Genomic DNA, 25,875 nt, shown 5'->3' on the forward strand with positions numbered 1-25,875 from the left:
ATTTATTGGTGCCTGTGTTGCCTGTGGGTTGCAAGTTAGCAAGGAGAGGGCTTGCACTGTAGTGCATGCAGATTTTTTTTTACTCAAGTACCTCCAGAAGAGGTTGATTGTAAATATGGGACTTTTTTGATGTTGCAAACAACTGAAGGGAAAGTTTTTCAAATGATTAAAAGAGTAATAAATGGAAATTTCAAGTAAACATGAGTCAGCATGGACCACACTGGAAAGAGTTATTAAAAAATAGAAGGAATTATGGCCTTGGATGATCGTTTATTTGGAGTTTCCATTTTCCAAACAGTCACTTACAGCGAGTGTGTGTTTTTGTGTGTTTGTGTGTGTGTGTGTGTGAAGACTAATGCACGGCTTTCTAGCGACCTGTCAAAGGCAGCTGCAATGTCATATTAAGACTGTCTGAGCCACCTGTGGTTAAGCAACTGCAGCTCATAAGCGCCCAAAATGTTGCATGGCGCAAAGAATTCTCAACAATGAGAATGCTCGATAATCATTCATATTTTTTCCCCAAGCTGTTTTCCCTTTTTAGTCTCCCAGCATTCGTTATTAAACAAGGCTTTCCCCCGTTTGCTACACAAATCTCACCCCGACAACCACAAGTCCATCTTTGATCTTCACTCTCCACTAAAAAGATCTGACATCATTAAATTCACCACCACCACAACAAAAAAGACAGTATATTACAAATAGCTGCAGTCGCGTTGACATGTTGCATACCTGTCAACCTCTGCCGATAACTGCCCTTATAAATGATTTTTGATTCCCCTTACAAACCCCCAAAAAACCTTACAAACACCGTACGACTCGTACAGTGTTTGTAAGGTTTTTTTGGGGTTTGTAAGGGGAATCATAATCATTTATAAGGGCAGTTATCGGCAGAGGTTGACAGGTATGTGTTTGGGGACTTTTTTGGGAGCTCATTTCGATCTGTAAGACCACGGCACCCCTAACATGTTTGCATCCCTGCTTGCTGTCATTTGTTATTCAAATGCGGGCACACAAGTCAACATGTTCAGAGGCTGCGAGTGCATTCATTTTTCACTCATTAAATCCGTATTTAATTCACTTTCTGGGGGTGCCGGGTTTTACTGTTTACAAGGAGGCCATGTATGTGCAAATCTTCAGCCTTTTCTGGGAATCAGGGCAATGTTATATTTAAAAACCTGTACTAAATACTATCTGTACCAGCAGCTTTTCTCCAGGGCTTTGCTGCAGAGCCGCGGTGGATGTGTGGTGGACGTTTTGTGGACGTTTTGTGGATGTGGTGGACCTCTCAAACCAAAACCAGCAATATGGAGGTTTTGTATGTCCTGTTGCCAATCTGCTTGTAAAACAAATTTCTATGCTGTGGTTTGTCAGCCCTGTAAAATTGGTGAGGGCCGTGAATCACTTTTATCAATTGAGTTATTTTCTTTCTTTTTTTTATGCCGATGATTAAACTTTTTTCTTTTAATTTACTTTATTGCTTTTACAAACAGTGTACAAATAAGTCTTTATCAAGGGTAAAACACTGGTTAAATTGCTTATTAAAACCAATTTTATTGGCTTATTCAAATAAATAAAAATGTCTGTGTTTTATAACAGTGTGGCAGAAGAAGTGCCAGCTTTTGTAACCTTTTTCTTGGAGTCATTTTTATTTATTTATGGGTGTATTGGTCATTTTGGAGGGTCTGCCGTCCCCTAATCATGCATCGACTTGAGGCCCATTTCATCAGGTCTCCATCTGGAAGAAACGACAGCTGTAATGTGGCTTCAAAGTTGGGAGACATCTGGTGACAACTCTTTGCGCACAGCTAATTAGTGGAAGGAGATGCATCAAATGAGCCGTGAGAGAGATGGGGGGGGGATGGGGTTTATTCTTGACGAGGGGGAGGAAGGACTGCTGGGAGCTTGATGACTGCTATTAATAGCACAAGTGAGATGGACCAAGAGATAAGTTGCTTGACAAGCCACCGGTCGATAATGTGCGAATGCTAAGTTGGACTTGTTTAGCTCCAAATCGAGGTTGCAGCTTCAACTCATTCTGTAGAATTGACTAACTTACTCATTCTAGTTTGGAATTCTCTTTTAACACAACTTCCTTCTCCCAATAATTATTCATTGATGTGCAACATACCTGTCAACCTCTGCCGATAACTGCCCTTATAAATGATTATGATTCCCCTTACAAACCCCCAAACAACCTTACAAACACCGTACGACTCGTACGGTGTTTGTAAGGTTTTTGGGGGGTTTGTAAGGGGAATCATAATCATTTATAAGGGCAGTTATCGGCAGAGGTTGACAGGTATGTCAGTGCAACAAGGGAGAGGTCAAAGGTGCAACTTGAGTGTGTCCAATCTGCGCTTGGTGGTCTTGGCCCCTTGACCAGCGTTCCCCTGTCATGTCCAGGTGTGCCCTTTGTCCTCTCATATTATTTGTATTTAAAGTAGTAGTTCCCTTTTTCCCCCACTGTAGTTTGATTGTCCTTGTCCTCTCTGTTTTGCCTGTAGTGGTGAGACCGTTTCCATGTAGTAAATGTATTGTTAATAATATATTTTTTGGGTTTTGGGGACAAAAACAACAATAAAATCAGGTTGCATGTTAAAAGTCTCTGGCACTAGAATAACTTGTGATAGAACTAAAAAGAAATGACTACTTTTTATAATTAAAAGATCAAGAACACCTGCATTTGTTGTGTTTATGCTGCTGATCTCGCAAGCTGTATGCCAGGTACGCGCAGCCAATGGGAGCCCAGGTGGGAGGATCTCCGACGACGCTAGGCTCCTCCCACACGCAGCGCACCTTCTCAGGCCGTCGGATGAGGTCGACGCTGGGAGATCCGATCATTTGAAGCGGAGCAGCTGGTGCTGCTGCTTCTTCTCGATCACCTCCAAATTAAGACGCCCCCCCCCCCAGCCGTCTCTCCGCGTGGATGTTGAAGTCTCGGCGTGGTCCTCTGAGCACCGCAATCGCCGACGTCTCCGTCCGCCGAAATGGAAAATGCGCACGCTAAACCGGCGTGTGAAGTTTTAGCCTTCTTTGGCGTCAATGAAAACACGGGGCTGACGCAGGAGCAAGTCAAAGTGCAACTGGACAAATTCGGCCCAAACGGTAACTAGTTTTTCTTCCTTTTACTTTTCCATAGCTGTGTTGCGTTCTTTCAATTAGAGCGTTTCTATCAAACATGCGGGCCGCGTGCCGCAAGTGGCCCGTAGGCCGCTGTATCTACGTACATCATTAAATACTTTCATTTTTGGGGAGACAAGGGGGGCGCAAAACCAGATGTTTTTGAGTTGTGTGATCTAGCGTGTACACTACCGCATTTTGCAATTTCCTTTCTGCAATCGCATTGGTTCAGTCGCCCTCTGCCGTCAAAACAGCGTCTTCAATGATCTGAAATTTACCACCGGTCACCTACAAGTACCCTAAAGTGGAACTGAAAAAAAGGACACAAATTGAACTCATTGCCTGCGATTGACAATGATAGATGTCCAATTCCCTGCCACTCGCAGCGTTAGACGTCCAATCCATTTAGCCTGGGAGAACTGCAAACGATTAGGAGGAAGGAACCAAACTAGTTTAACTCTTGATTGGCTACTCATTGGCTGCGAACGCTTAAATTCTGCTGCCATTGACGTTGCTGGACGCCCAATTTATTTTGCCTGGGAGGCGTGATGGGACAAACGTCCATCCGCCCCCTCCAAGTCAAAAGGATGAGACGCCTAGCAGCGATACTCTTTCGTTTCACAGCAGAAAGACGATTGGACGCTACCCGATTAGATGTATATCACCTTCAATTGCATGGAAATGTGATCGTCTAGTCTAGAAAGTCACAAAACTAGTAGCACTCCTCTGTTTACTCTCAATCAGGAAGTGCGCAGAATTATATGAGGTGATGGAACTAAAAAACCTCGATCAACCGGTTTTCACTTTTAATGACCGTTTTGCCCCAAAAAAAGCCACGAGCTAACATAAGTGCAGCAGCATCACAGCACACCAACAATAAATACACATGAAAATGACTGATAATCCCTAAATGAATGATTTCAGGGCAGGAAGAAGTCCGGTCCGTGGGGGTGTTATGTCTGACTTTGCAGCTCATTCATGCTGTTTGTACAGAATCAAATGCTTTTGTTCTTTGAACAGGTGCGACTTAAAACCACAACTTTGTGACTCATGCGGTCACCTTGAAACGTCACAAAAGCAACAGGACGTAACCCAGAAATGTCCCCAAAAATCTATAAAAATTCACCCAAAATGAGTAGAAAATGACCCCAAACTTTCAGGAAGTGAACTGTAATTACCGTATTTTTCGCACTAGAAGCTGCATTTTAAGGCAAGACCATTTTTTTTTGTTCAGAAATCAAGAACATACATACTTTAATGTAAAAATAGATCAATAGAGGCTAAATAGGCACCTCTTAATGTAACTTGAATATTAGTCGCATGCCTTGCCAAACTATTTTAAAAAAGTGCGACTTATAGTCCGGAAAATACAATGACAAAACATACTTTAATGTAAAAACAGATCAATAGAGGCTAAATAGGCACCTCTTAATGTAACTTGAATATTAGTCGCATGCCTAGCCAAACTATTTAAAAAAAAAAAAGTGACTTATAGTCCGGAAAATACGATTACAAGTCACCCAAAAAATTCTCATTGGCTACCATTGACAGCGACAGATGTCCAATTCATTTAAACTGGCAGTGGCTACTCATCTTTCAGTGCCATTGACGTCCAATTCATGTTGAACGTCAAATCGGATTGGACGTTTAGCCGAGTAAGTTAACTTTTTGGCCAAAAATAAACGGGTCATGCTCAGATAAAATCCCAATGACATAAATGTGGCTCGTAAACTAAACAGAATTTGACACCCCTGCTCTAAAAGCCTTAATTTAATTCTCAATTTCGCTGAAAATCCTCCTTTCACCTCTACCAGCACCTGAAATTGTTCCCGTTGGCGTGATGAGCTCCCCTTTCCCCCTTTGCCCCTCCCGGCCCATCATTTGCATGCGAGTACTGTATAGCGGCGGCATATTGTGCGAGTCAAACAGTCGGCCTGTTGTTTGCCTCGCCGCGAAGCCTCTTGACACGGCCGATGACTTCATGGAAAAAGCAACGTCTCACCGCAGATAACATCTTTTTTGCTTTTCGCTGTCAACTTCCTGTGCGCGCGTATGTCTAAATAGATAATAGTTGGTGCAAGGGAATACCCGTTTCCCTTTTTTTCTCGTTCTGACATACTATGGCGTCTAGTTTCAATCGAGCCGTCGAGAAAAAGCTTGATTTTCTTGACAAAGTTGGGAAAAGTGATGCACCATTGCTCAGGAATGATACGTATTTTCTCGTTTGTATTTTTGTGCAGTCCGTTTCTTACAGTTTGGCTGGGTTCTGTTATTGGAAGCAAGTATGCGAGTTTGTCAAGTCCCATTTATTTAGACAGCTTTAATCACAAAAATGTCTTAAAGGGCTTTTACAGTCGACAGTGTAAAAAAAAAAGAAGAAAAAAGAAATAAAAACAACGTTTCCTGATCCAACTTCTGCCTGTGCAGGCATGCTGTCTAATTTTCAACAAAATGTTTAAGCGTAACTCGGTGGCTGTTGATTTGAATCCAATGGATTTTCTTGTTTTACACTTTTAATTCGCATGCATAACAAAAGAGGAAGACGTTTTTTTCTGCTTATGGCTTGTTCAATGATGCCTGAAATCTAGACCTACTTGATAAATTTACGTTATGAACTCTCCTCTTATTTTCTGAACCGCTTTATCCTCATTAGGTTCGTGGGGGGTGCTGGAGCCTATCCCAGCCGACTCTAGGCCAGAGGCGGTGGACACCCTGTATCGGTGGCCAACCAATCGCAGGGTATGAGGAGACAAAGGACAACCAATCATAGCTAGGGGCAATTTAGAGTGTCCAATCAGCCTACCATGCATGTTTTTGGAACGTGGGAGGAAACCGGAGTACCCGGAGGAAACCCACACCGGCCCGGGGAGAACACGCAAACTCCACACAGTTGAACTTGACCTGGATTTGAACCCAGGACCCCAGAGCTGTGAGGCCGACGCGCTAACCACTCGCTCCACCCGTTATGAATTCTTTCTAGTTTCTTTTAAATCAAATATAGCAACCATTTATGAAATTAATCCAATTGTTTCTTTGTAATGTTATTTGAAATTGGGGCTCACAGCACAAATAGGGAGAGATAAAAATATATTTAAGACAGGTTTTGCACTTTGTGACTTTTATTCAACATGACTGTTTTTGGTCCTTAACTTATTGGCTGCCATTGACAGCAATGGACGGCTACAATTGATGTATGCTAGTCATAAGCTCATTTAATTTCACAGTAGCCAATAAGAATAAAACAAACAAACAAAGAAATGTGATGTGCATAACAAATCTCAACTAAAGTTATCTATTTTTTTTGTTATTTCTATGAAAAATACATTTATAATGTATAATAATGATATTATTAGAAATAAAATGGAGTCCTGTTATATACTGACAGGACTGCATTGCCAAACTTTGCATATTTGATTACATTTCATGTGTCATATTGTCAACTCGGAAGATGAGCACAGCGAGAGAAAGAAACAAAACACTGCTCAAATAGTTTAAAAAGCTTTTTGGGGGCCTGCTAAAAATTAAAAAAAAAAAAAAGAGTACTTTGCGGGTGAAGTGTGAACGCAGAGGACCGGAATCAGTGTTGGTGCACAACGCCGTCATTCTTTGCGTGCCCACACACAGGCAGTGTGTGAATAGGTGCGATAACGTGACTTCTCGTAGTCACGCTGCTGCTTCTTCGAGGTGAAATAACTAAGATTCCTGCACTGAATCAAGTGTGTGGGGAGCCAGCGGCATAACAAATAAAAGCAGTTGGGCTTTTGTCTCGCTTGATCGCTAGGAGACGTCCAAATCCGTTGGAAGTGGGAGGATGGCAGCAAATGGAGACGTCCAACGCCTTGAAAAAGATCTCATAAATATTGACTGGACGATTTGTTCTCTCGCCGACGGACGTGACTTGATCTTGAATTGCGTCCTCTGTCCTTCTCGGCGCTTGATTGGCTTTCCACTAAAATTGTCTGGGTATTTTCTGGTGGGGAACCGCGTTAGGTGGGCTAAGAAGAGCATGTTCTTTTGGAGGAAAGTAATTGAATCCACTGGGTTTTGACTCACTTCCTGGCTCACGTGTGTCATCCCGCTTTAGCTCGTCGCTTGCCTCCCACTTGTGCATCTGTTGATCTCCCGAATGGTGAATTTTGTCCACCGACGCTAAGAATTTGCATTTTAAGAAAAAAAATGTAACCTCACATATGGACAGTGGAGGAAATGTGTAAACATTTGACAGTCGTTTCTGGCGGGGGCAAAAAAAAAAGGGCCATCTCAGTTACATACTTTTGGGTGGATGTGTACCGGAGATTAAGCTAGGGACCGGAATTTCAAGGTGTTTTATAGTTTAAGGCTGTTTTTAAGTTGTGTGCCTACGGAAATTGAAGCTGACTGCAAACATTTGTCATTGTGGCTGCATAACATGTCTTGGGGGACTTCCTTAAAATACCTGCTCGACTCTGCAAGGGCTTTTTAACAGCGACTCACTTAACTACCAATATTTTGACCCCGATTGCCCACTATATAGCATTTTTTTCTTTTTAAACCTACCATTTTTGTCCTGAATGACAGTCATATTTCCTGACTTGCGCTGCACATAAATGATAAGTGGCTTGGCGACACATCGTCTGTTTCCAGGATGCCAAAAGATACTTGGAGCCACGCCCACTTTTGGCATGAAGCGAATGCAAATATCAGGAAGGAAAATGTGCAGCATTTTCAATTCGATTTTAATTACCTGACTGCATTTCAAAATGTTTGTTCTGGAGAAGACGTGAGGCTCTCATTGCATTAGTATGCATTAGGAGGTTAGCGTCATGCTATTTATAGGCTTGTTTTACATTGCCTGGCTAAACCGAAGAGGCTTCTTCTTTGCAATCGTAAAGAGCTGACTTCAAAACTTTTTATTGCTCGCGAAACAAAGTACTTGCAGCCTCAATAAAAGTAAAAGCCAGTCAGCTATTGACTTTTATTTGGTTCATTCACCCACTTCAAATGGATTCGACATTTAGTGCCGTCATTGGCAGACGATGAATCCGTCAAGTGGTGGGTGACCTGTGCTTTTCCCCTTTTTTTTCCTCGACATTTCTGCTGCTTTTCATTCATTGTCTGGGCCCCCGGCCACAAGGTTTTGCGGGGACGCGGCTTGAGGTGAAATCACTTTTCAGGAATGCGCCCGGGCAAGAGCGACTCTGAGGGAATCCTTGGCAGAGGGAATCGAGGGAAACCCGTTTCTCTCCCCCCCTCTCCGTCCTTCCCTCTTCCCGTCCCTCCCTCCAGTCGTCTCGCTCTTTCACTCGGTCTGTCTTTTGTCCTCCCGGACTTGAGCTTCAGCCAGAATGTCTGCCATGAAAACATGAGACGAACAGGGAAGCACCGTAACCGTCACGCCCGAGTCTGCGCATCGGCGCTGTTGAATTCCCCTCTGACTCTCACAACAAACCTCGGCGGTTAAAAGCCAAGAGATGCCAAGTCATAGTGACTCAACAAGATTGTTTCTGGCCTGTAGTAGAAAGAAGTTCCACCAAAGTTTGGGGAGGACACCAAGGCAATCCTAATCATCGTCCTCTTTTGAACCTGATAGGTTTATTATTAATACACTTTTTGATCAAAACGGAGACATCATTAACATACCCTGGCTACAACTTGCAAGGAAAATCAGTCCCGACTCTCCTTCGTCCAAGATGATTCTAAAGAAACGGCAATTTAGTCGGCGCATGATCAAAACATTTGAGGTAATCTGATTCAAACCATTGCATAAGCTAACTGAATAACACTTAAGGTCAAAAAACAACTGCCACATCAATCTCATATTAGATCAGAACCAAAAACACCTGCGTAAGAATTTGCACAAGTAAGCATACAAAGTGACCCGAGTGGATCGGAAACCAAAACAACTGCGTAAGAATTTGCACAAATAAGCTTTATAAGGTGAACAGAGTGACAGTATTTTAACCAATAATGCGAGTATTTTCGGAAGTTGATTCGATTATCGCCATCTGCCGGAAACCAAGTCAAAGCAATTTAAGAGTCCCTCGTAGATCTTCATTGCCAACTCAGATCAACAGTCTCGGCCAGGAAAATGGTGTCCTATTCGGTCAATAGTCCTGAAAACAATTAACTGGCCTCGAAAGCAGCTGTGGGGGGAAAGTGTCCTCGAGCTTACTCGGTCCCAACATAAAGTATAGCACAAATTAAATTATAACTTCATTACCTATTAAATGCTTAATGAACATATAGTAACATCCCAGAATAAACCCAACAGAACTCTTTGTAAACAAGTCGTTATTCTTCTGGTCATTAGAAAAGTACATTTGTATTATGATTAATTGACTATATTATTAACTCCGCCTTGTTTTCTTTGTTCCCTTCCTCTTTGTCTACCTATTGAATTCCTCTACAACCGTTGACATCTTCAGAGCTCCCTGCTGAAGAAGGTAAATATTGATTTTTATTTTATATTATTTTATTTCCATGGAGGCCTTTATCCTTTGTACAATTACAATGTTTGGAGAGACCTGTTTTCTTGAGACCAAGGGATAAACTGAGCTAGATCTAACAAAATAACTTTGTTGTTGTTATTTCTTATGGACTGTTAGATCTTTTGAATGTTGAAAAAGCGGCAGAAAATTGTGGATTTATGTGTGCATCGTGTAGGGAAGTCCCTGTGGGAGCTGGTATGGGAGCAGTTTGAAAACCTCCTGGTCAGGATCCTGCTTCTCGCCGCCTGCGTCTCGTTTGTAAGTATTTTTTTCATTGTAAAGTTGGCTTGGAAATCGAACCCGCTCACCAAGGGGATTGAAAAATAACCCGCTATTTTCAAATACTCAAAATTTATTCATACATTCAAGTAGAACTGGGCAATATGGCAAAAAAAAAAATATTGTGATTATTTTCCCCCCCAAAATTGCCATCCCGATCTTCATTGCGATTGTTTATTTCAGTTTTCTGCGATCGGCTGCCAACCAATCAAGGGTGTCCACCAGCCGCTTCCCGTACTTGGCCGGGATAGGCTCCAGCACCCCGTTGGCGAGACACTTTGTAGTCACTGTTCTGTTTTTGTGTGGAAGAGCGGGCGTGGAAGTCTTTTCCATCCCGTGTTGATCTAGTTTTCGTCATGGTAATTAGGAGGAACCCACTTGGGAAGCTAAGTATCCAACAGAAGTCCCTTCACTGCAAGCAAGGTCACAACTGGAGACATGAGAGAGGTGTGGAATGAGGAATCCGGAATACATAGGAACTTTTTTTTTCTTCCATCTATTACGGCAGGTCTCTGGTGTTTTGCGACGGAATTGCTTTTTCTATTTCTGAAATGGAGAAAATTGCTGTCAAATGAACGTGACACAATTTGCTGGGCTTCCAGTTCAGGCGTGGGTTGGAAAAGAGCACTTTTCCTTTTCCTCATGTGCTATTAGATGAAGTTTTCTCTGTAAATACGCCACTTCAAGTGGAAGAGCTAACACGGGCAGTAGCGCACTCGGGCTATTTTACATTTATCAGGACGGTCCATGACGTTCTCTCTTTACTTAAAACTATTTGCACATCAAGTGAAGCTGACGCCAAGTTCAAGCTACCTCCAGCAAACTTAACACACTTGTGTATTTTGGGACTTTTTAAAGGCCTCTTATGCTTCATTGGTAAAAAAAAACAAGATTTCGCTCTGTTGTCTTATTTCTTGGACATTCAGGGCTTAAAATAGACTAACATGGAATTACTTTAATTCTGACGGGGACTTTTTGGTCATAAACAGTGACCTGAGAGAATGGGTGTTTGAAAATATGGACTTTTTTTGAATTGATTGGGAAGTTTTTGTTGAAAAAAAAATACCGTTTGGTCAAGTATGTCCATTTTTTAATAGGCATACAGGTCAATATTATCTCTAAATGCGTCAATAGGATTTAATGGGGAGGTTTTGGTTTAAAAAAATCAGCACAAATGGAGATTTATTTAAAAGTATGACAATCAATGTCATAATCTCAACCAAAACAAAATACTCAAAAGGAATTTCTAACATAGATATATTGCCCAGGCCTACCCGTTACCATTTTTCAGTCTTTTAACCCTATTTACCGCTTGGAAAAACAAGTCTGTCACTGCCACCCCTCCCGGTTTAGACGGATCGGACGTCTAGCCCCGTCTGTGGCGGTCGATGAATTACGATCACGTCTTACTGGAGCCGCAGCTGTTCTGGCGAAATGACATTTTCATTGCTATGTCAACCTTGGCCGCCTTGAGTACACTTTTCCTCGGAAAGAGCGACGACGACGACGACGATTTGAGTCTCAGCTGTGCGATGAGAGCGCTCTGACCCCGTCTGTGTACGCCGTGTTTGTCTAGGTGTTGGCTCTATTTGAGGAGGGGGAGGAGTCAGCCACCGCCTTTGTGGAGCCTGTCGTCATCCTCTTGATCCTCGTCGCTAACGCCGTCATCGGCGTCTGGCAGGTGAGATACGCTTCTCTTCAATCGGGGTGGAACCAGTAACAAACATCATGGACTCCACTTTTCATTCACGTCTTTCAATTACATCGGGATCACGTTCACGATATTACGAGGACCGGCACTTTGTCATTTGGTTTAAAAGAGTAGAAAAGACAACATACTAGACAGGTAGTGTTCGCCACACCCAAAATGTTGTGTGCGGTCTATTGGTCGCCGGTCTTTTGGTCGCCTGGACCGTGACAACGGGTGACCAAAAGACCGGCGACAAAACAAGGTAAAACAACACGGTGTACGCATCAATAAAAGCCAACAATGGCCATGAGCACTTTCACTGAGCCGACATGTGAGTGTATAAGAGTTTTTATGTACATGCGTTGTCCCTTTAAGAAGCGACGTCAGTTCAGTCAGGGTCTTAACAAGTTCTCCAACAAAAAACAATAAAAGTCTGGGAAATTTGGAGCTTTTCTTTAGCCTAATAATTAATAGGGCATTAAGTATGACTAAATAGTAATTCGCAGTTTGTATTTAGGGAATTTGAGCAATGATTTAAATGTTAATTATCAATAACCTTCCGGGCGACCAAAAGATCGGCGACCAAAAGACCGGTGACCAATCGACCGTGTACCCAAAATGTTGACACTTGTAAGTCTTACAAGATGGCTTTGTCTAAATTGAGCTCCTAGTGGTGTCAGATGGCTTTGTCTAAATTGAGCTCCTAGTGGTGTCAGAGTAGTACTTTTATTGCACCAAACAAAAATCACTTTTAATGAACATGCCTAATAAAGGACTCTCCTGATCACATTTTATTGCACGTGATTTTGATGCTGTGTCGGAAACTGAGAATATATTAAAGAGGGTCCTATTCCCAATCTAAAGAAATCTTGCCTGACATCAGCAAAAGATGTCTATATTTTTTTACAACTTATTTTTCACAAAATACGTTAACGACACTAATGAAGCAGAACCACGTCCTCCCCAAAAAAGGTCCCATGGGGACCCATGGGCAACAATGCGAGGAAAAAAAAACGACTGTTTTACACGGATCTTTGAACGTGTGTTTTGAACAGGAACGAAACGCCGAGAACGCCATCGAGGCCCTGAAGGAGTACGAACCCGAGATGGGAAAGGTATACCGCATGAACCGGAAGGCCGTGCAGAGGATCAAAGCCAGGGACATCGTTCCGGGGGATGTCGTCGAAGTGGCAGGTAAGCAAGCGGCCCAGCGTTTTTCTTTCTGGCCTTTTTCGGAGGTGCGGCAGGTGGGCTTTTGCGGCCAGCCGGCAGCCTGCGCGTAACCGCTCGCGAGAGTGGAAATATCCCAAGTAGCTTACGTAACGGTCTTTTCCCCGGATATGCAGGTGCCAGCCAGCAGCGTATGGATGTTTTTTTTCTTTTTGGGTTGTGGTCTTCCCTTGAGTTTTGGGCCTAGTTTGACTTTCCTTAGCTTTCCACTTCCCTCTGCTTTCCATCCTCTCAGTCTTAACACCTGGATGTTTGTCAGGTCTTCACTCGTACTCCCGTAAAAATATTTGGTATGCCACAGTTCCTTTTTTTTATTCATACACATTAAAAAAAACTAAATGAATAAGACAATACTGCCTATAAATGAATTGGACAGCATTGGACGTCCAATCCAGTCCACAGCAGCATCCAAGTGAGAACAAAAGAGAGCCCAGGTTGTCATGGCGATGCCGTGGCACCTACAGCCGGTGTGATATAACGGCGCCGAGTAGTTTTGATACTTTACGACCTGCATCGGCTTGCCTCTGCTTCTTGTTATTTAAACGCATGTGCGAAGGAGCACGCCGGCTGCAACAAGTCCAAATTCCAGAGTATTATTCTCCTAAATACTCATGAAATGATAAGCACTTACTATACAGTAGTTTTGCATTTATTCACAAAAGTTGCCAGTCTACCAAAAGCTAAAAATCAGGCTGAAACCAGAACCTTAACTTGACTGCCAGTAACGGCGCTAGACGTCCAATCGCTCTGGAGGGGTGAATAATAAACCTAAATAAATATGTATCCACTTGAGTTGAGTGAAGCAACTGGCAGGCTTTTCCTCTACCTCAAATTACCCAGAGGTGCTTCCAATGGAATTTGGGTAAAGTGTTTGGAAGTATATATTGGAAAAGGACATTATTTGACCACAAACGCCTCAGAGGAGAAAGAGTAGCATGAATTCATTTGCATAAGATTCCACCCCTGCACGCTACTTGTGTTCTAGTTGCTACTTTGCCAGCAGTTGCCTTTTGGAACTTTCCTTAATTTTTTTTGCATTAGTCTATGTGGTGCATTCCAAAAGATCTGAAATGACCTTAATAAATAAAAAAGAAATACTAAATGGGACATCTGGTGCCGTCAGTGCCACTGAAACGTATTCATTCACAGCCAGTTTCCCCAGTTTAAATGAATTACCATTCATTAATAATTGCATTTATTGATTTAAAAATATATATATGAAAAAGAAAAGCATGCTTTTCTCTGATGTGTAAGTTTTGTGGCATTTTGGCTTCACTTCCAGTTGATTTTATGACATTTCTAGGTCACTTCCAATAACATAACTTCCAATGATTAATGTATATATTTTTTAATCATAAAATGACATGATGTAGTTTTTAGAAATTGGAATTTGGGTCATGTAGTAGATTTTTTTGACCCAAAATGTGCTGTCCAGATATGTTTATCATTATGGGGTTATGTTTTTGTTTTTAACGATTATTCAAATGATGAAGAGTTAGCAATAGAGTGACAAGGAGGGAAAAACAATAATATGAATATGAAGGTAGGCGTTCTCTGGCTTTGCTTTTGGCCAACTGGAGGCTGGCGGCCATCTCCCACACAAACACAACCCACATTGAATCGGGCCCACTCCCCCCTTGCCGTCTCCATCGCCCGTCGGCGCTAGCTACCCACGGAGGTGGACACCAACAGTCACTTTCTGTTATTTCCACTAATTTTTCTTCTTTAGACCGCCAACACGGACTTTAGAGATGGATTCCTAATCAAATTAAAATCCATTTCCGATTCCGCTTCTCCTTTTAGTTGGCGACAAAGTTCCAGCGGACATCAGGGTGACTTCTATAAAATCCACCACCTTGAGAGTGGACCAATCCATCCTCACAGGTACACAACTTCTTTAAAACTGGGAACCTCACAATAACATATAATTTGCATTTACAACAATTCTGCTTTCATTAGCACAAATTCTTTAAACATTCAGTTCTCTCCAAATGGTGGTCCTGTTTTAGGTATCACCTTATTTATTTTCAATTCATTCTTGAACTTAGTATTATTATTTTTCAGGGGAGTCTGTGTCCATCATCAAACACACTGACCCAGTTCCTGACCCACGAGCTGTCAATCAAGACAAGAAGAACATGTTGTTTTCCGTGAGTACAACCTCCCAATTTTAGCTTATTCACCTCTCCCAGTCCAAAGAGATTGGACGTCTAACACCGTCAATTGTAACCAAGAAGCTAAAGTGTGTGCGCGCATGTTTTTTGGGGGGACGTATAAGTTCAAGAACTTTTTTAGGAAGTACTGAGCAGTATTGGATAAAGCCAAACCCTAAGCAACCTTATGTATACATACGTATATGTATTTGAATACAATTTAATTAAAATTTGCCAAGCAAAAATCATATCAGGTGTCAAAAAACGATCCTTTAGACCAACAGTGTCAAACCCAGGTTGGTTCACGGGCCGCATTAATGTCAACTCGAGTTCATATTGGCCGGACCATTTTCAATATAATACTTGAATGGTATTTTTTTAAATCGGATTAAAAGAACTGGATCAAAATCCCTAAATATTCAGTTTGTCTAGATGTAAAACAATGTTTATTTGAGCTTTTTTTTCCTTAGTAAGGGAAAATGTCTTTTAATCATTTGTTTTTCAAAACAAAATACATATTTTTTAAATAAAGTATTTTATATATATTTTTTTCAGATTTGACAAAATACTTTTAGAACTAAAAATGAAAAGATTGGATTAAAAAATTCGCAATTATTGATTTAAAAAGGGGAAAATCGGGAAATATAATGTAAATCTATAATCTTCATTTGAATTTGATCCTAAAACAGAAAGTCGGCACTCATGATTTACTTCCTCGGGCCGCACAAAATGATGCGGTGGGCCAGATTTGGCCCCCGGGCCGCCACTTTGACACCTGTGCTTTAGACTTATCCATGGGGAATCTAACGCTTTGGATTCCGGACGCAATGGAAATAAATGCCACACTCCCTTATTTCCCGCAGGGCACCAACATCGCCGCCGGCCGGGCCACCGGCGTGGTGGTGGCGACGGGCGTGGCCACGGAAATTGGTAAAATCCGCAATCAGATGGCGGCGACGGAACAAGACAAGACGCCGCTGCAGCAGAAGTTGGACGAGTTCGGCGAGCAGCTCTCCAAGGTCATCTCCATCATCTGCGTGGCCGTGTGGGCCATCAATATCGGCCACTTCGGGGACCCCGTCCACGGGGGCTCTTGGGTGCGGGGGGCCATCTATTACTTTAAGATCGCGGTGGCCTTGGCGGTGGCCGCCATCCCCGAAGGCCTTCCCGCCGTCATCACCACCTGCCTGGCGCTGGGGACCCGCCGCATGGCCAAGAAGAACGCTATCGTGCGCAGCCTGCCGTCCGTGGAGACCCTGGGCTGCACCTCGGTCATCTGCTCGGACAAGACGGGGACCCTCACCACCAACCAAATGTCGGTTTGTAGAGTAAGTGGCAATTTGAACTCTTATCGGAATTTAAAAAAATCAATTTTTCATAGTCTTTTCTCGCTGACCACCTACAGTAGTGCCTGTTATTTATAGTTATGAAAAAAATGCTATGTTAACAAATGCCTATTTAGCCTGATATTCTACGTTTTCCTATTGTGACTTAAAAAGAAGTTTCTTCTCGGTTTCTTAAAATATAAAAAAAATCTCCCAAAACTGACTTGAACTCCAATGCGACATATTTTTTTCCGTTCATTATAAATTATTTGGCCGCCCTACACTCGGATTTATAGTCCAAAAAATATGGTCGTTTTTATATCATAATATAGCATTTGTGAAAACATACTCTGCTATTTTTTTGGGTCCAAAACATCATTTGTGATAATTATTTGAAGAGTTAACCCCATTCCCAAAGGTGTCTAATGGTGTTGATTACAGGGCTATGATTCATGTTTGCTAATATGCAACAACACAATTATACAATTGTACAAAGGAAGGTTTGGTCCGCCATCATAAACAATTATGATTATGATGTACAATGTATTTTTGCATCACGAAAAACAGCCGAACCACAGTTATTAAAATAGTTGAACATAAAAACTCAATTGGTTTGCACATGTATGAAAACAAACACTAAATACATCGTGAGTCATACAGTATATGCAAAGAAAACTTTTTTAAAAAAATGCCTCTTTTATTCAGCATGTTGCTCCCATCTTATTTTTGTTTTTCTACTAACTACCACAGCACATGGGCGTTGAGCTGCGCTGCCAGTGAATGAGTTAAAGAACCCTTTTTAATCCGAACAGGCTAATTTAAGCTTTGCTATGTCTCATCTTTCATTTTTAGAAACGTGAGGGTTCTATGTGACAGTTTTCTATCAACAGAACTTAGTTTGTGGGGACATTCTCGTCTGTAATTTTAGTTTTCTTCGAAAGACACGCACACCCGCATAAAGGTTACTCACCCATCATTTCCACACAAGCGCCGAGAAAGTGAGTATAGATGAATCCAATTTTGCGCCACGAGCACTGAGTCACACGGATCACGCTGTGCCTCGTTACCGTGGCGACCGCACCGGAGCAGATATGGAGGAAAAAAAGTGGTCCAAGGAACAAGATTATTACATTATTGTACTTACTTGTTGGCAGCTCTAGCTCAATTTTGATTTGTTGGAGAACTACGGAATCTTGAGGAACATGCTGAAATGTCCAAGAAGATGAAGACCATATCTGCCACTTTTTAGTTGACCAGTTGGTGACATCCCATCATGTACTTTCTTTTAGCAACGGGTCCTTGCTGTGTCAGGTCGACCCAGCCATTGAAATTTAGTAATAACATTTCCCCGAAGTCGTAAAACATGGTAGACACGCTGGTGCCTTTAAAAGGATCATCTCTGCTTTCCTATCTTTGAAGAAATGTAAAAAAAAGTCATTTCATTTCAGTGCATTTTTAGGCGCAGGGGATGTTTTGGTCATATTTTAACTGACAAATCTTCGAAATAGGAAATGGTGATCATCTTATATTTTTTTGCATTTCTTCTCCTCTTCAGATGTTTGTGGTGGACAAAGTGCAGGATTCGATCTGCGCCTTGCATGAGTTCTTCATAACCGGGTCCACGTATGCGCCTGAGGGGGAAATGTGAGTTTCACATGATAAACTTTCATTTGCAATTGTGCCATGTTGACCCAAGCGTACCTCTTTGCTCACTACAAAAACTATGCTTAACTCTTTATAGGGCAAGTGACTATTTCTAATCATTAGATTTTGTCATTCACATAAGTGGACATTACTTTTTAAAACGTTTTATTTAATATTCAACACATTGCTTGCCATTAGTGTTGATTGACATCTAATTTATTTCAACTGCCATTGACTTGGATCGAATATTTGTCACAAAAACAAAATGTTTAGTGCTATTCTTAACCTTTTTCTCATTTTTTTTTTTTTTAACTGTCTGCCCTATGTTTTCCCTCCAGACTAAAAGGAGAGCGTCCAGTCCAGTGTGGAGACTATGATGGACTGGTGGAGTTGGCCACTGTGTGTTCCATGTGCAATGACTCGTCGTTGGACTACAATGAGGTCATTAAAAACAAAGGCGCACTAAATTGGAACCCAAAATAGTTCTGTTGCCACACGACTAGCGAAAGCAACACAAACAACCGTCTTTTATCTTCATGCTCAGGAAGAATATAGCAGGAAAACACGCATCCTGTGCTCGTGGACGGATGTTTTTTTTACCAACGCTTTAATTTGTTTTTGTGTGATGAAACAGCTGAGCACTGGAGGGAGACCAGGACCTTTTATTGCTTTGCGCTGTCACCCCAACAAATGATGGGCCATTAGCACGTCCTCGTCCTTTCTCGCCTTTTAAAGAGATCGCTAGGATGACTCACCGAATATCAAGCGCCGTTGAATATTGTCCTTGACAGTATGTTTTGATAATAAAGCAAATGAGGGAATTGTTGAGTATCATGGCGAGGATTGAAAAGTACGCCGTGACCACGGAAGGTCAATTTTTAGAACCACTGGTGTTGTGGAACGGCATTAAAAAGCTTGCCGGAATGGTCAAAGGCTTCAAATTTCAAACTACTTTTTGCCAAGGTCGCGCTTTAAAAATTGCAAATCCTTACTCCCACTCATGTATGTTTTCACAGGCCAAGGGCGTGTACGAAAAAGTGGGTGAAGCCACTGAAACGGCTCTGACCACCTTGGTGGAAAAGATGAACGTCTTCAAAACGCATCTTTCCGGACTGGGCAAGGTGGAGCGTGCCGGGGCCTGCAACATGGTGAGAACCATTAATCTGACCTTTTACGAATGTTAAGATATCTAATGTATCTACAAATACCTTTGGCTCACGCTCATGGTTCTGACTGAATAATACGTGAATTAATATTGGTACTGAAAAAAATTGCGTTGCGTGGATTATTTGGGTTGCTATTTTCTATTGTACTGCAAGCATTACTCTCATACGGTGGGCTAGGTGATGCAATAGAGTTTGATTTATTTAATAAGTCCAGCACATATTAATGAACATATTTATATTCATTTTAATGAACATTTATATGTAAGATTGTAGCCGAGGGCTAATTTCTATCTTTAGTCCCTGGTGTAGGTTGAAGATAAACGATGACAGATACGACACACACACACACGTAGCTCAGTTTTAGACAGTGTTGTGATTGCAATTTTTTTTTCGTCTAATAGCCAGGCTTTAAAATGATTGGCCAAGAGGTTCAGAGATAGGAGTTCACAAAGTATGTTAATTGGTATTGACTTCCAGGCATGTCCAGCACTTTTTGAAGGGAGCTACACAGTCACCTCTAGAGCCATTTTTTAGTTTTTTTTGTACAAAATTGGCTTTCTAACGAGAGGGAATCGGGACAACTTGAGGTTGATTGATGCTACTACTACTTTGGTGGCATATGGAAACTCCTTAATGTTTCAGTAATAATCAGTGCAAATTGGATGCTCTCTGCTGGCCAAAGTGTCCATTGCAGGAACGTGTTCATGGCGATAATGTCAATAGAAAATGTAACATTGTTTTGGCACTCATTGTTCGATCAGGTGATCAAACAGCTCATGAAGAAGGAGTTCACATTGGAGTTCTCTCGAGACCGCAAGTCCATGTCAGTCTACTGCACGCCGGTCAAGCCTGGCTCTCCCAGCAAGATGTTTGTCAAGGCAAGGCAGGATACTACAACAACACCATTTGTTTTTGGCATGTACGTATGTGTACTCAATTGTGTTTTTTTCCCCCCAACAGGGTGCCCCAGAGAGCGTGATTGAGCGTTGTCAGTACGTGCGCGTGGGTACCTCAAAGGTGGCGCTGACGCCCGCCTTGCGGGACCAGATCTTAGCCAAGATCCGCGATTGGGGGACGGGGAGTGACACCTTGCGTTGCCTGGCTTTGGCAACTCGTGACAACCCACCGCGCAAAGAGGCCATGGACTTGGAGAATTCAAGCAAATTTGTGGACTATGAGGTTAGCTTTGTCTGGGAACCACATCCAATTGAAACTAAGTATTTGCTGTTCAATTTTGACCAAAAGTAACCTATAAATAGTCATTTGTCTCAAATTACTCTTTCTCTCCCCCAAATTTAAAGTACTAATACTTTCACATAGAAACAAACGCCCTTATATACATTTAATAATTGCTTCCCAGATTTCATTTGTGCCAATTAAAAAAAAGATGTTTGAAACTAATATTGCAATTTTTCTTTCTTTTCTCTTGTTTCCGTTTAGTTGGGCCTCACATTCGTGGGTTGCGTGGGCATGTTGGACCCGCCCAGGAAGGAGGTCCTGGGCTCCATCAAACTCTGCAATGACGCCGGCATCCGCGTCATCATGATCACGGGGGACAACAAGGGCACGGCCGTGGCCATCTGCCGGCGCATCGGCATTTTCGCCGAGGACGAGGACGTGACGGGGAGGGCCTACACCGGCCGCGAGTTCGACGACCTGTCCCCGGAAGCCCAGAAGGAGGCCGTCAAACACGCGCGATGTTTTGCGCGAGTGGAGCCGGCTCACAAGTCGAAAATCGTCGGGTACCTGCAGTCCTTTGAGGAGATCACAGCGATGGTGAGGACGTGATACACGTAAAGTGGCGCCTTCTAGTTCTGAATGCTCTTTCTTAATCTTAGACTGGAGATGGCGTCAACGACGCCCCCGCCTTAAAGAAAGCCGAGATCGGCATCGCCATGGGCTCGGGCACAGCGGTGGCCAAATCAGCCTCTGAGATGGTCCTTTCCGACGATAACTTCTCCACCATCGTGTCTGCCGTGGAGGAGGGAAGAGCCATCTACAACAACATGAAGCAGTTCATCAGATACCTTATCTCCTCCAATGTGGGGGAAGTGGTGTGGTGAGGAAGAGCGCCGACAGATTCCCTTTCCATGATCAAACATTCCTTTGACTTTTGACCCGTGTGCCTGCTTCTGCAGCATCTTCCTGACAGCCATCCTGGGTCTTCCTGAAGCTCTAATACCAGTCCAGTTGTTGTGGGTCAATCTGGTAACCGACGGTCTGCCCGCCACCGCTCTGGGTTTTAATCCCCCTGACCTGGACATCATGGATAAACCGCCACGTAATGCCAGAGAACCTCTTATATCAGGATGGCTTTTCTTCCGCTATCTGGCCATTGGAGGTACTTGGTGAAACTGTAACTTTGATAAATGACCCTTTTTCACACTGACTTTAGTGTTATTTTTTTCTTTCTGTCGAATCTTTATGGTTAAGAGTTAAATACAATGAATCTTCAAAACAGATTGCCGAGCGTGTTTGGTTGTCAATAAGACATCGATATTACAAATTTGGACAGATAGCTTTTTGGGGTTTACAGGTCCAAAATGTGGCTATTACATTTGGTCATGTTGCCTTGAAAAAAAGTATGTCCTTGAAATGTAAAGGAAACATCAGAGGCAAGCAAAATGGGACAAAATTAGCCCGTCACTTAATTTTTATTTGAACAGAACGATACCAAAATGATAGCCATTGCATTTTATATCTATTGTTATGTTAGGTCATGTTTTTTTTATGTTTTAGGCTACGTGGGACTCGGAACAGTGAGCGCAGCCACATGGTGGTACCTGTTTGACGTGGAAGGGCCGCAAGTGTCTTTTTATCAGTTGGTGAGTGGCAAAAACCTTTAGTTTGTCCGTACTCGAGTTTGGCGAGAGCGTTGGCGAATGCGCGCGTGGATGAGCGAAATAATAAACGGCACCATCTGTTGGTGGTCCGTGTGGAGTCCCTTACGATTTGAGGTCCATTTTTCCACAGAGGCACTTCATGCAGTGCAGTGAGGAGAATCCGGTGTTCCACGGCGTAGATTGCGAGGTGTTTGAATCCCGCTACCCCACCACCATGGCCCTCTCCGTGCTGGTCACCATCGAAATGTTCAACGCGCTTAACAGGTCTGTCGACGTCTCCTTTTAAATGTCAGGCAGAAATGTCAACTGCGACGAGGCGATGATTGAAAAGACGTCGTCATCTGGCGTGACAATGTTGCGGCGGGATAAGCGTTTGATTTCCCTGCCAGAATAACAAAAGATGAACTCGTTGGCTGCCAAACTTGAGCATTCACATTTAATCCTCTCAATGAACTGGGTGGCTAATCTTGTCAATGTCATTCTATAAGTTAAGTATTATCAAATTTAAAAAAGAAGAAAATTCAATCAGTTTATATGGGTTCCCCCCCACACACACACATTTTTAATAGATTTTTTTGCCACTATCCGTTAAAATAATAAAAATAACATGCCTTCCATTATATCCCAAGACAGTTATTAATAATATGGATACTTGAATTCATTGTTCCTATGGTGCATAAATTGCGATTAGTCAATATGACTGATATTAGCCTATCAGGTTATGTGTTTTAATATAAACTAGCACTTTTCCTCCCCGACAGTTTGTCTGAGAACCAATCCCTCGTCAGAATGCCTCCCTGGGTCAATATTTGGTTACTGGGAGCCATTTTCCTTTCGCTCTCCCTCCACTTCTTCATCCTTTATGTCGAACCCATGCCAGTAAGTACATGTATCTTCCCGTATTCTCAATAACCATAAATCGCTAAAACCAGAAAGAGATATCTTGTCTGGAAACTGTTTGAAATCCTTTCCATTCTATCTTCTCATCTGCGCCTCTAATTGGTCCATTTTCTCTATCTTCCAGCTGATCTTCCAGGTGACCCCTCTCCGATGGTCTCAGTGGACCATGGTCCTGAAAATTTCATTTCCTGTCATCCTCCTGGACGAGGCACTAAAATATATTTCCAGGCATCATCTTGAAGGTAATTCCAACATATTTCACATAGAAATGCTATTAAATAAAGTGAAGGCTTAGCGAGGCAAGTCTTTTTTTTTTTTTTTTGAACTTCTGCCGAGAACTATTTCATCTTTTGACTGACTCTCCTTTTTTTCCTTCCTCTGCATTTGTAATGAATGCAGCTTAAATTCTTATCTCCCCTTCTTTGGAAAGGTACAAACTTACGAGTACCTCTACAGTCTTTAATAAAAGATCGAGCCTACGTGCAATTTCAGTAAAAGTGATTTTTTTTTTTTCATTCTGGCAGGCGATGACGACAAAAAGTACCGTCGAAGATGGCAGCAAAATTAAGCCAGCTCGCTAAAGCGTTCTCCCGGGCCTTCCTTTGATGATTTCCAAGCGACAACATCCCAATTGTCATTTTCCTTTCCTGCATGACGGGCGACCCATCAGGACCAAGTCAAGAGGCGTGCGTGTTAATCGACTTGCAAGAAAAAAGAAAGCCTTTGCCAGCTTAGGTTTGAGTGTGAGTGAGTCTGAATGGGCAATATAGTTTGAAATATCTTTTTTTTTTAATGGAGCTATGGTGTTGATGAACTTAAACGTATGAATTTGACTCCACTAGTGTCATTAGCGCCTGAGGGGTTTAATAGCTTTGCACGGATTGGCCGAAACATCCCGAGAAATGAAAAGTTAAATACAAAAGTCAAAGGTTAAGAAGCAACGAAACCAGTGTCGATGGTGTTCTTTTCGTTTTACTCATCAAAAGTGTGGAATATTGGACCTTTGTGTCAAATTTTAGGAACAAAAAGGCACTTTAATCTCAATTGTCAGAATGTTGTCAAACTCTAAAACTCGTGAGTAGAACCGTCCGGAACTTAAAACGTTGGACAAGAACCAAATGAAATATTCGACATCTGGAATGGCAGTCAATTGCTGAACTGAAACCTGATCGTTGAAGTTATTGATAAATTAATCTGCAAACTCCCCAAAATTTCCCATTAATCTAATGTTTTTAATGAATCTCCAATCATTCCATCGCTGCCAGCCTTCCCATAGTTGCCGTCGAGGCCATAGAAGCAGGAAAATTCCCCATCAGCCTTCAAAGTTCTAACGAATCAGACGTCTATCTCCGTCCACGGCAGCCGGCGAGCTAACCTGTAAATATTTGTACCGCGCTTGACGTTGATCCTTTAATAACACCTAAGACAAATATCGCTAACATTTTGCCAGTAGTTCTGTCAGAGTTCAGGTTGTGTCTGAAACGTGTACATTGCCGCTTTAAAAAATGTCAAATAGGCTGCTTGATTGTCATCAAAATCTCCCACCAATCCCACCAAGCCTTATGTAAACAGCCCCACAGCATCTAAAAATGAATGTCCTCCACCAAAAAGTGCTTTTGGTCATACTTTGTGTTGTGTTGTGTTGTGCTCTTTGGCTCCTCCCCTGTTGTCAGTCTTTTAGCAAGTGATTGGCTGATGTTTTAGTCTGTTATTGACTGGGTTGAGCTTGCCTTCTTTCTCTCAATTCACTGGCTGCCATTGACAGCCATATACGTCCGCTCCATTTGAACAGATTTGCTCGCTCAAGTCATTCCTCTAAAAAAATGGATTGGACGCCTACGAGGGATGAACTCATTTGAAGAGCCTACGTTTTGGTTTTTAGAGCCTCGTGGTTGGACGTCTGTCATCGCCAATGGCACGATGTTAATTATTGTTTTTTTTTATGTCAGGTCCTGGTGCTTTGTAGATCAAGTCAAGGTGGTTGGAGGTGTCTTTTTGTTGTTGTTTTTGTTTTTTTAAATGGATTTGCTTCACATTTTAGGAAAAAGCTGAGGGAGTGTCAGACCAGTTTTTAACAGCAAGAAAACTATTCAACTATGGAGGTCCGTATACACTTATTTACTACTGAATCCTCAATTCTATACAGGAAATGAATGTACACTATGATTGCATGGAATCATGTTACTGTAAAAACAAACTATACAGTATATAGAATGTTTGAGCTAATATTAAAATGACTTTTTTTTCCTTTTGGCACTTCTTACCTTTTTATAGACTAGAAATGTATCCCTTTATTGATTTTTGTTTGGTTTTTTACATTTCCTTGGGCTTTTGCGTGTGATCGTAGGGGAAGGAAAATATTCCATGTTTAAGAATCATTGTTTACGCTGGTAAACGGACGACGGGGTGAGAATGGTCAATTTGTGTGTTGACTGGGGTTTATGAAATGGAGTTATGAATGTTCCATAATGACGTTATATGACTGTAAAGTGAAGGGATTGGTGTGGTGCTTGCAGGCTTTAAAAATTGGACTTATTGATGGGACTGCCGTCCACTTAACTTCCACCATTTGGGATAATCGTGTTTAGCAACAGTGCTAGAATGAACTTGACCTTTTAAAAAGTCTACAGTTTGACGTCCACCTCTGAAAATGGTTGTTAGTATTGAATGTGGTCACATAATTTTATAAATAACCACATGGAAATAAAGATTATCTTATTTATTATGAGCTGTTTTGCGTTTGCTTTTATATATGGGGGGCTGGAAAACTCACATAAAAAATGTAAATCCATTTTAGAGCAAAAATCTTTGAATCGTGGTTCTTAATTTGCTAACACACGACCAAATACTATTAAAATGTCAAATCATACATATTTTTCTGAATTCTTGAGTTTCGCAATCACTGCCAGCCCTCCCAGTCCAAATGTTTTAATGCAAGAATTAGAACATTTTGTCAATGATTGTGCCGAACTCATATTTGAACTTAAAATTGGTTGCCTTAGTTTTCACTTTCTTGCATTTCGATTCAACTGTACACAAAAATGTAACAATTATATTA

General features: G+C 42.0%; 1 protein-coding gene across 2 annotated transcripts; it reads left to right on the top strand.

Moving 5' to 3' along the window:
- Window positions 1-2,746: 2,746 nt before the first annotated feature.
- atp2a3 (ATPase sarcoplasmic/endoplasmic reticulum Ca2+ transporting 3) lies at window positions 2,747-23,875 on the top strand. 2 transcript variants are annotated; one of them, XM_077592008.1, is made up of 22 exons: window positions 2,747-3,105; window positions 9,525-9,542; window positions 9,763-9,845; window positions 11,443-11,547; window positions 12,612-12,750; window positions 14,590-14,670; window positions 14,851-14,936; window positions 15,803-16,267; window positions 17,820-17,908; window positions 18,247-18,349; window positions 18,925-19,056; window positions 19,836-19,952; window positions 20,035-20,253; window positions 20,515-20,850; window positions 20,913-21,133; window positions 21,213-21,415; window positions 21,814-21,899; window positions 22,048-22,181; window positions 22,679-22,796; window positions 22,942-23,059; window positions 23,217-23,247; window positions 23,342-23,875. In XM_077592008.1, the coding sequence occupies exons 1-21, from the start codon at window positions 2,988-2,990 to the stop codon at window positions 23,219-23,221; spliced, it is 2,976 nt and encodes a 991-aa protein (XP_077448134.1). In that variant the 5' UTR covers window positions 2,747-2,987; the 3' UTR covers window positions 23,222-23,247; window positions 23,342-23,875. The 2 variants fall into 2 exon arrangements, with proteins under 2 accessions (XP_077448134.1, XP_077448133.1); XM_077592007.1 differs by lacking the exon at window positions 23,217-23,247 and having other exon boundaries at window positions 2,748-3,105.
- The last annotated feature ends 2,000 nt before the right edge of the window (window positions 23,876-25,875 follow it).

This window comes from Stigmatopora argus, chromosome 22 (assembly GCF_051989625.1).
Source record: "Stigmatopora argus isolate UIUO_Sarg chromosome 22, RoL_Sarg_1.0, whole genome shotgun sequence".
Taxonomy (NCBI): Eukaryota; Metazoa; Chordata; class Actinopteri; order Syngnathiformes; family Syngnathidae; genus Stigmatopora; species Stigmatopora argus.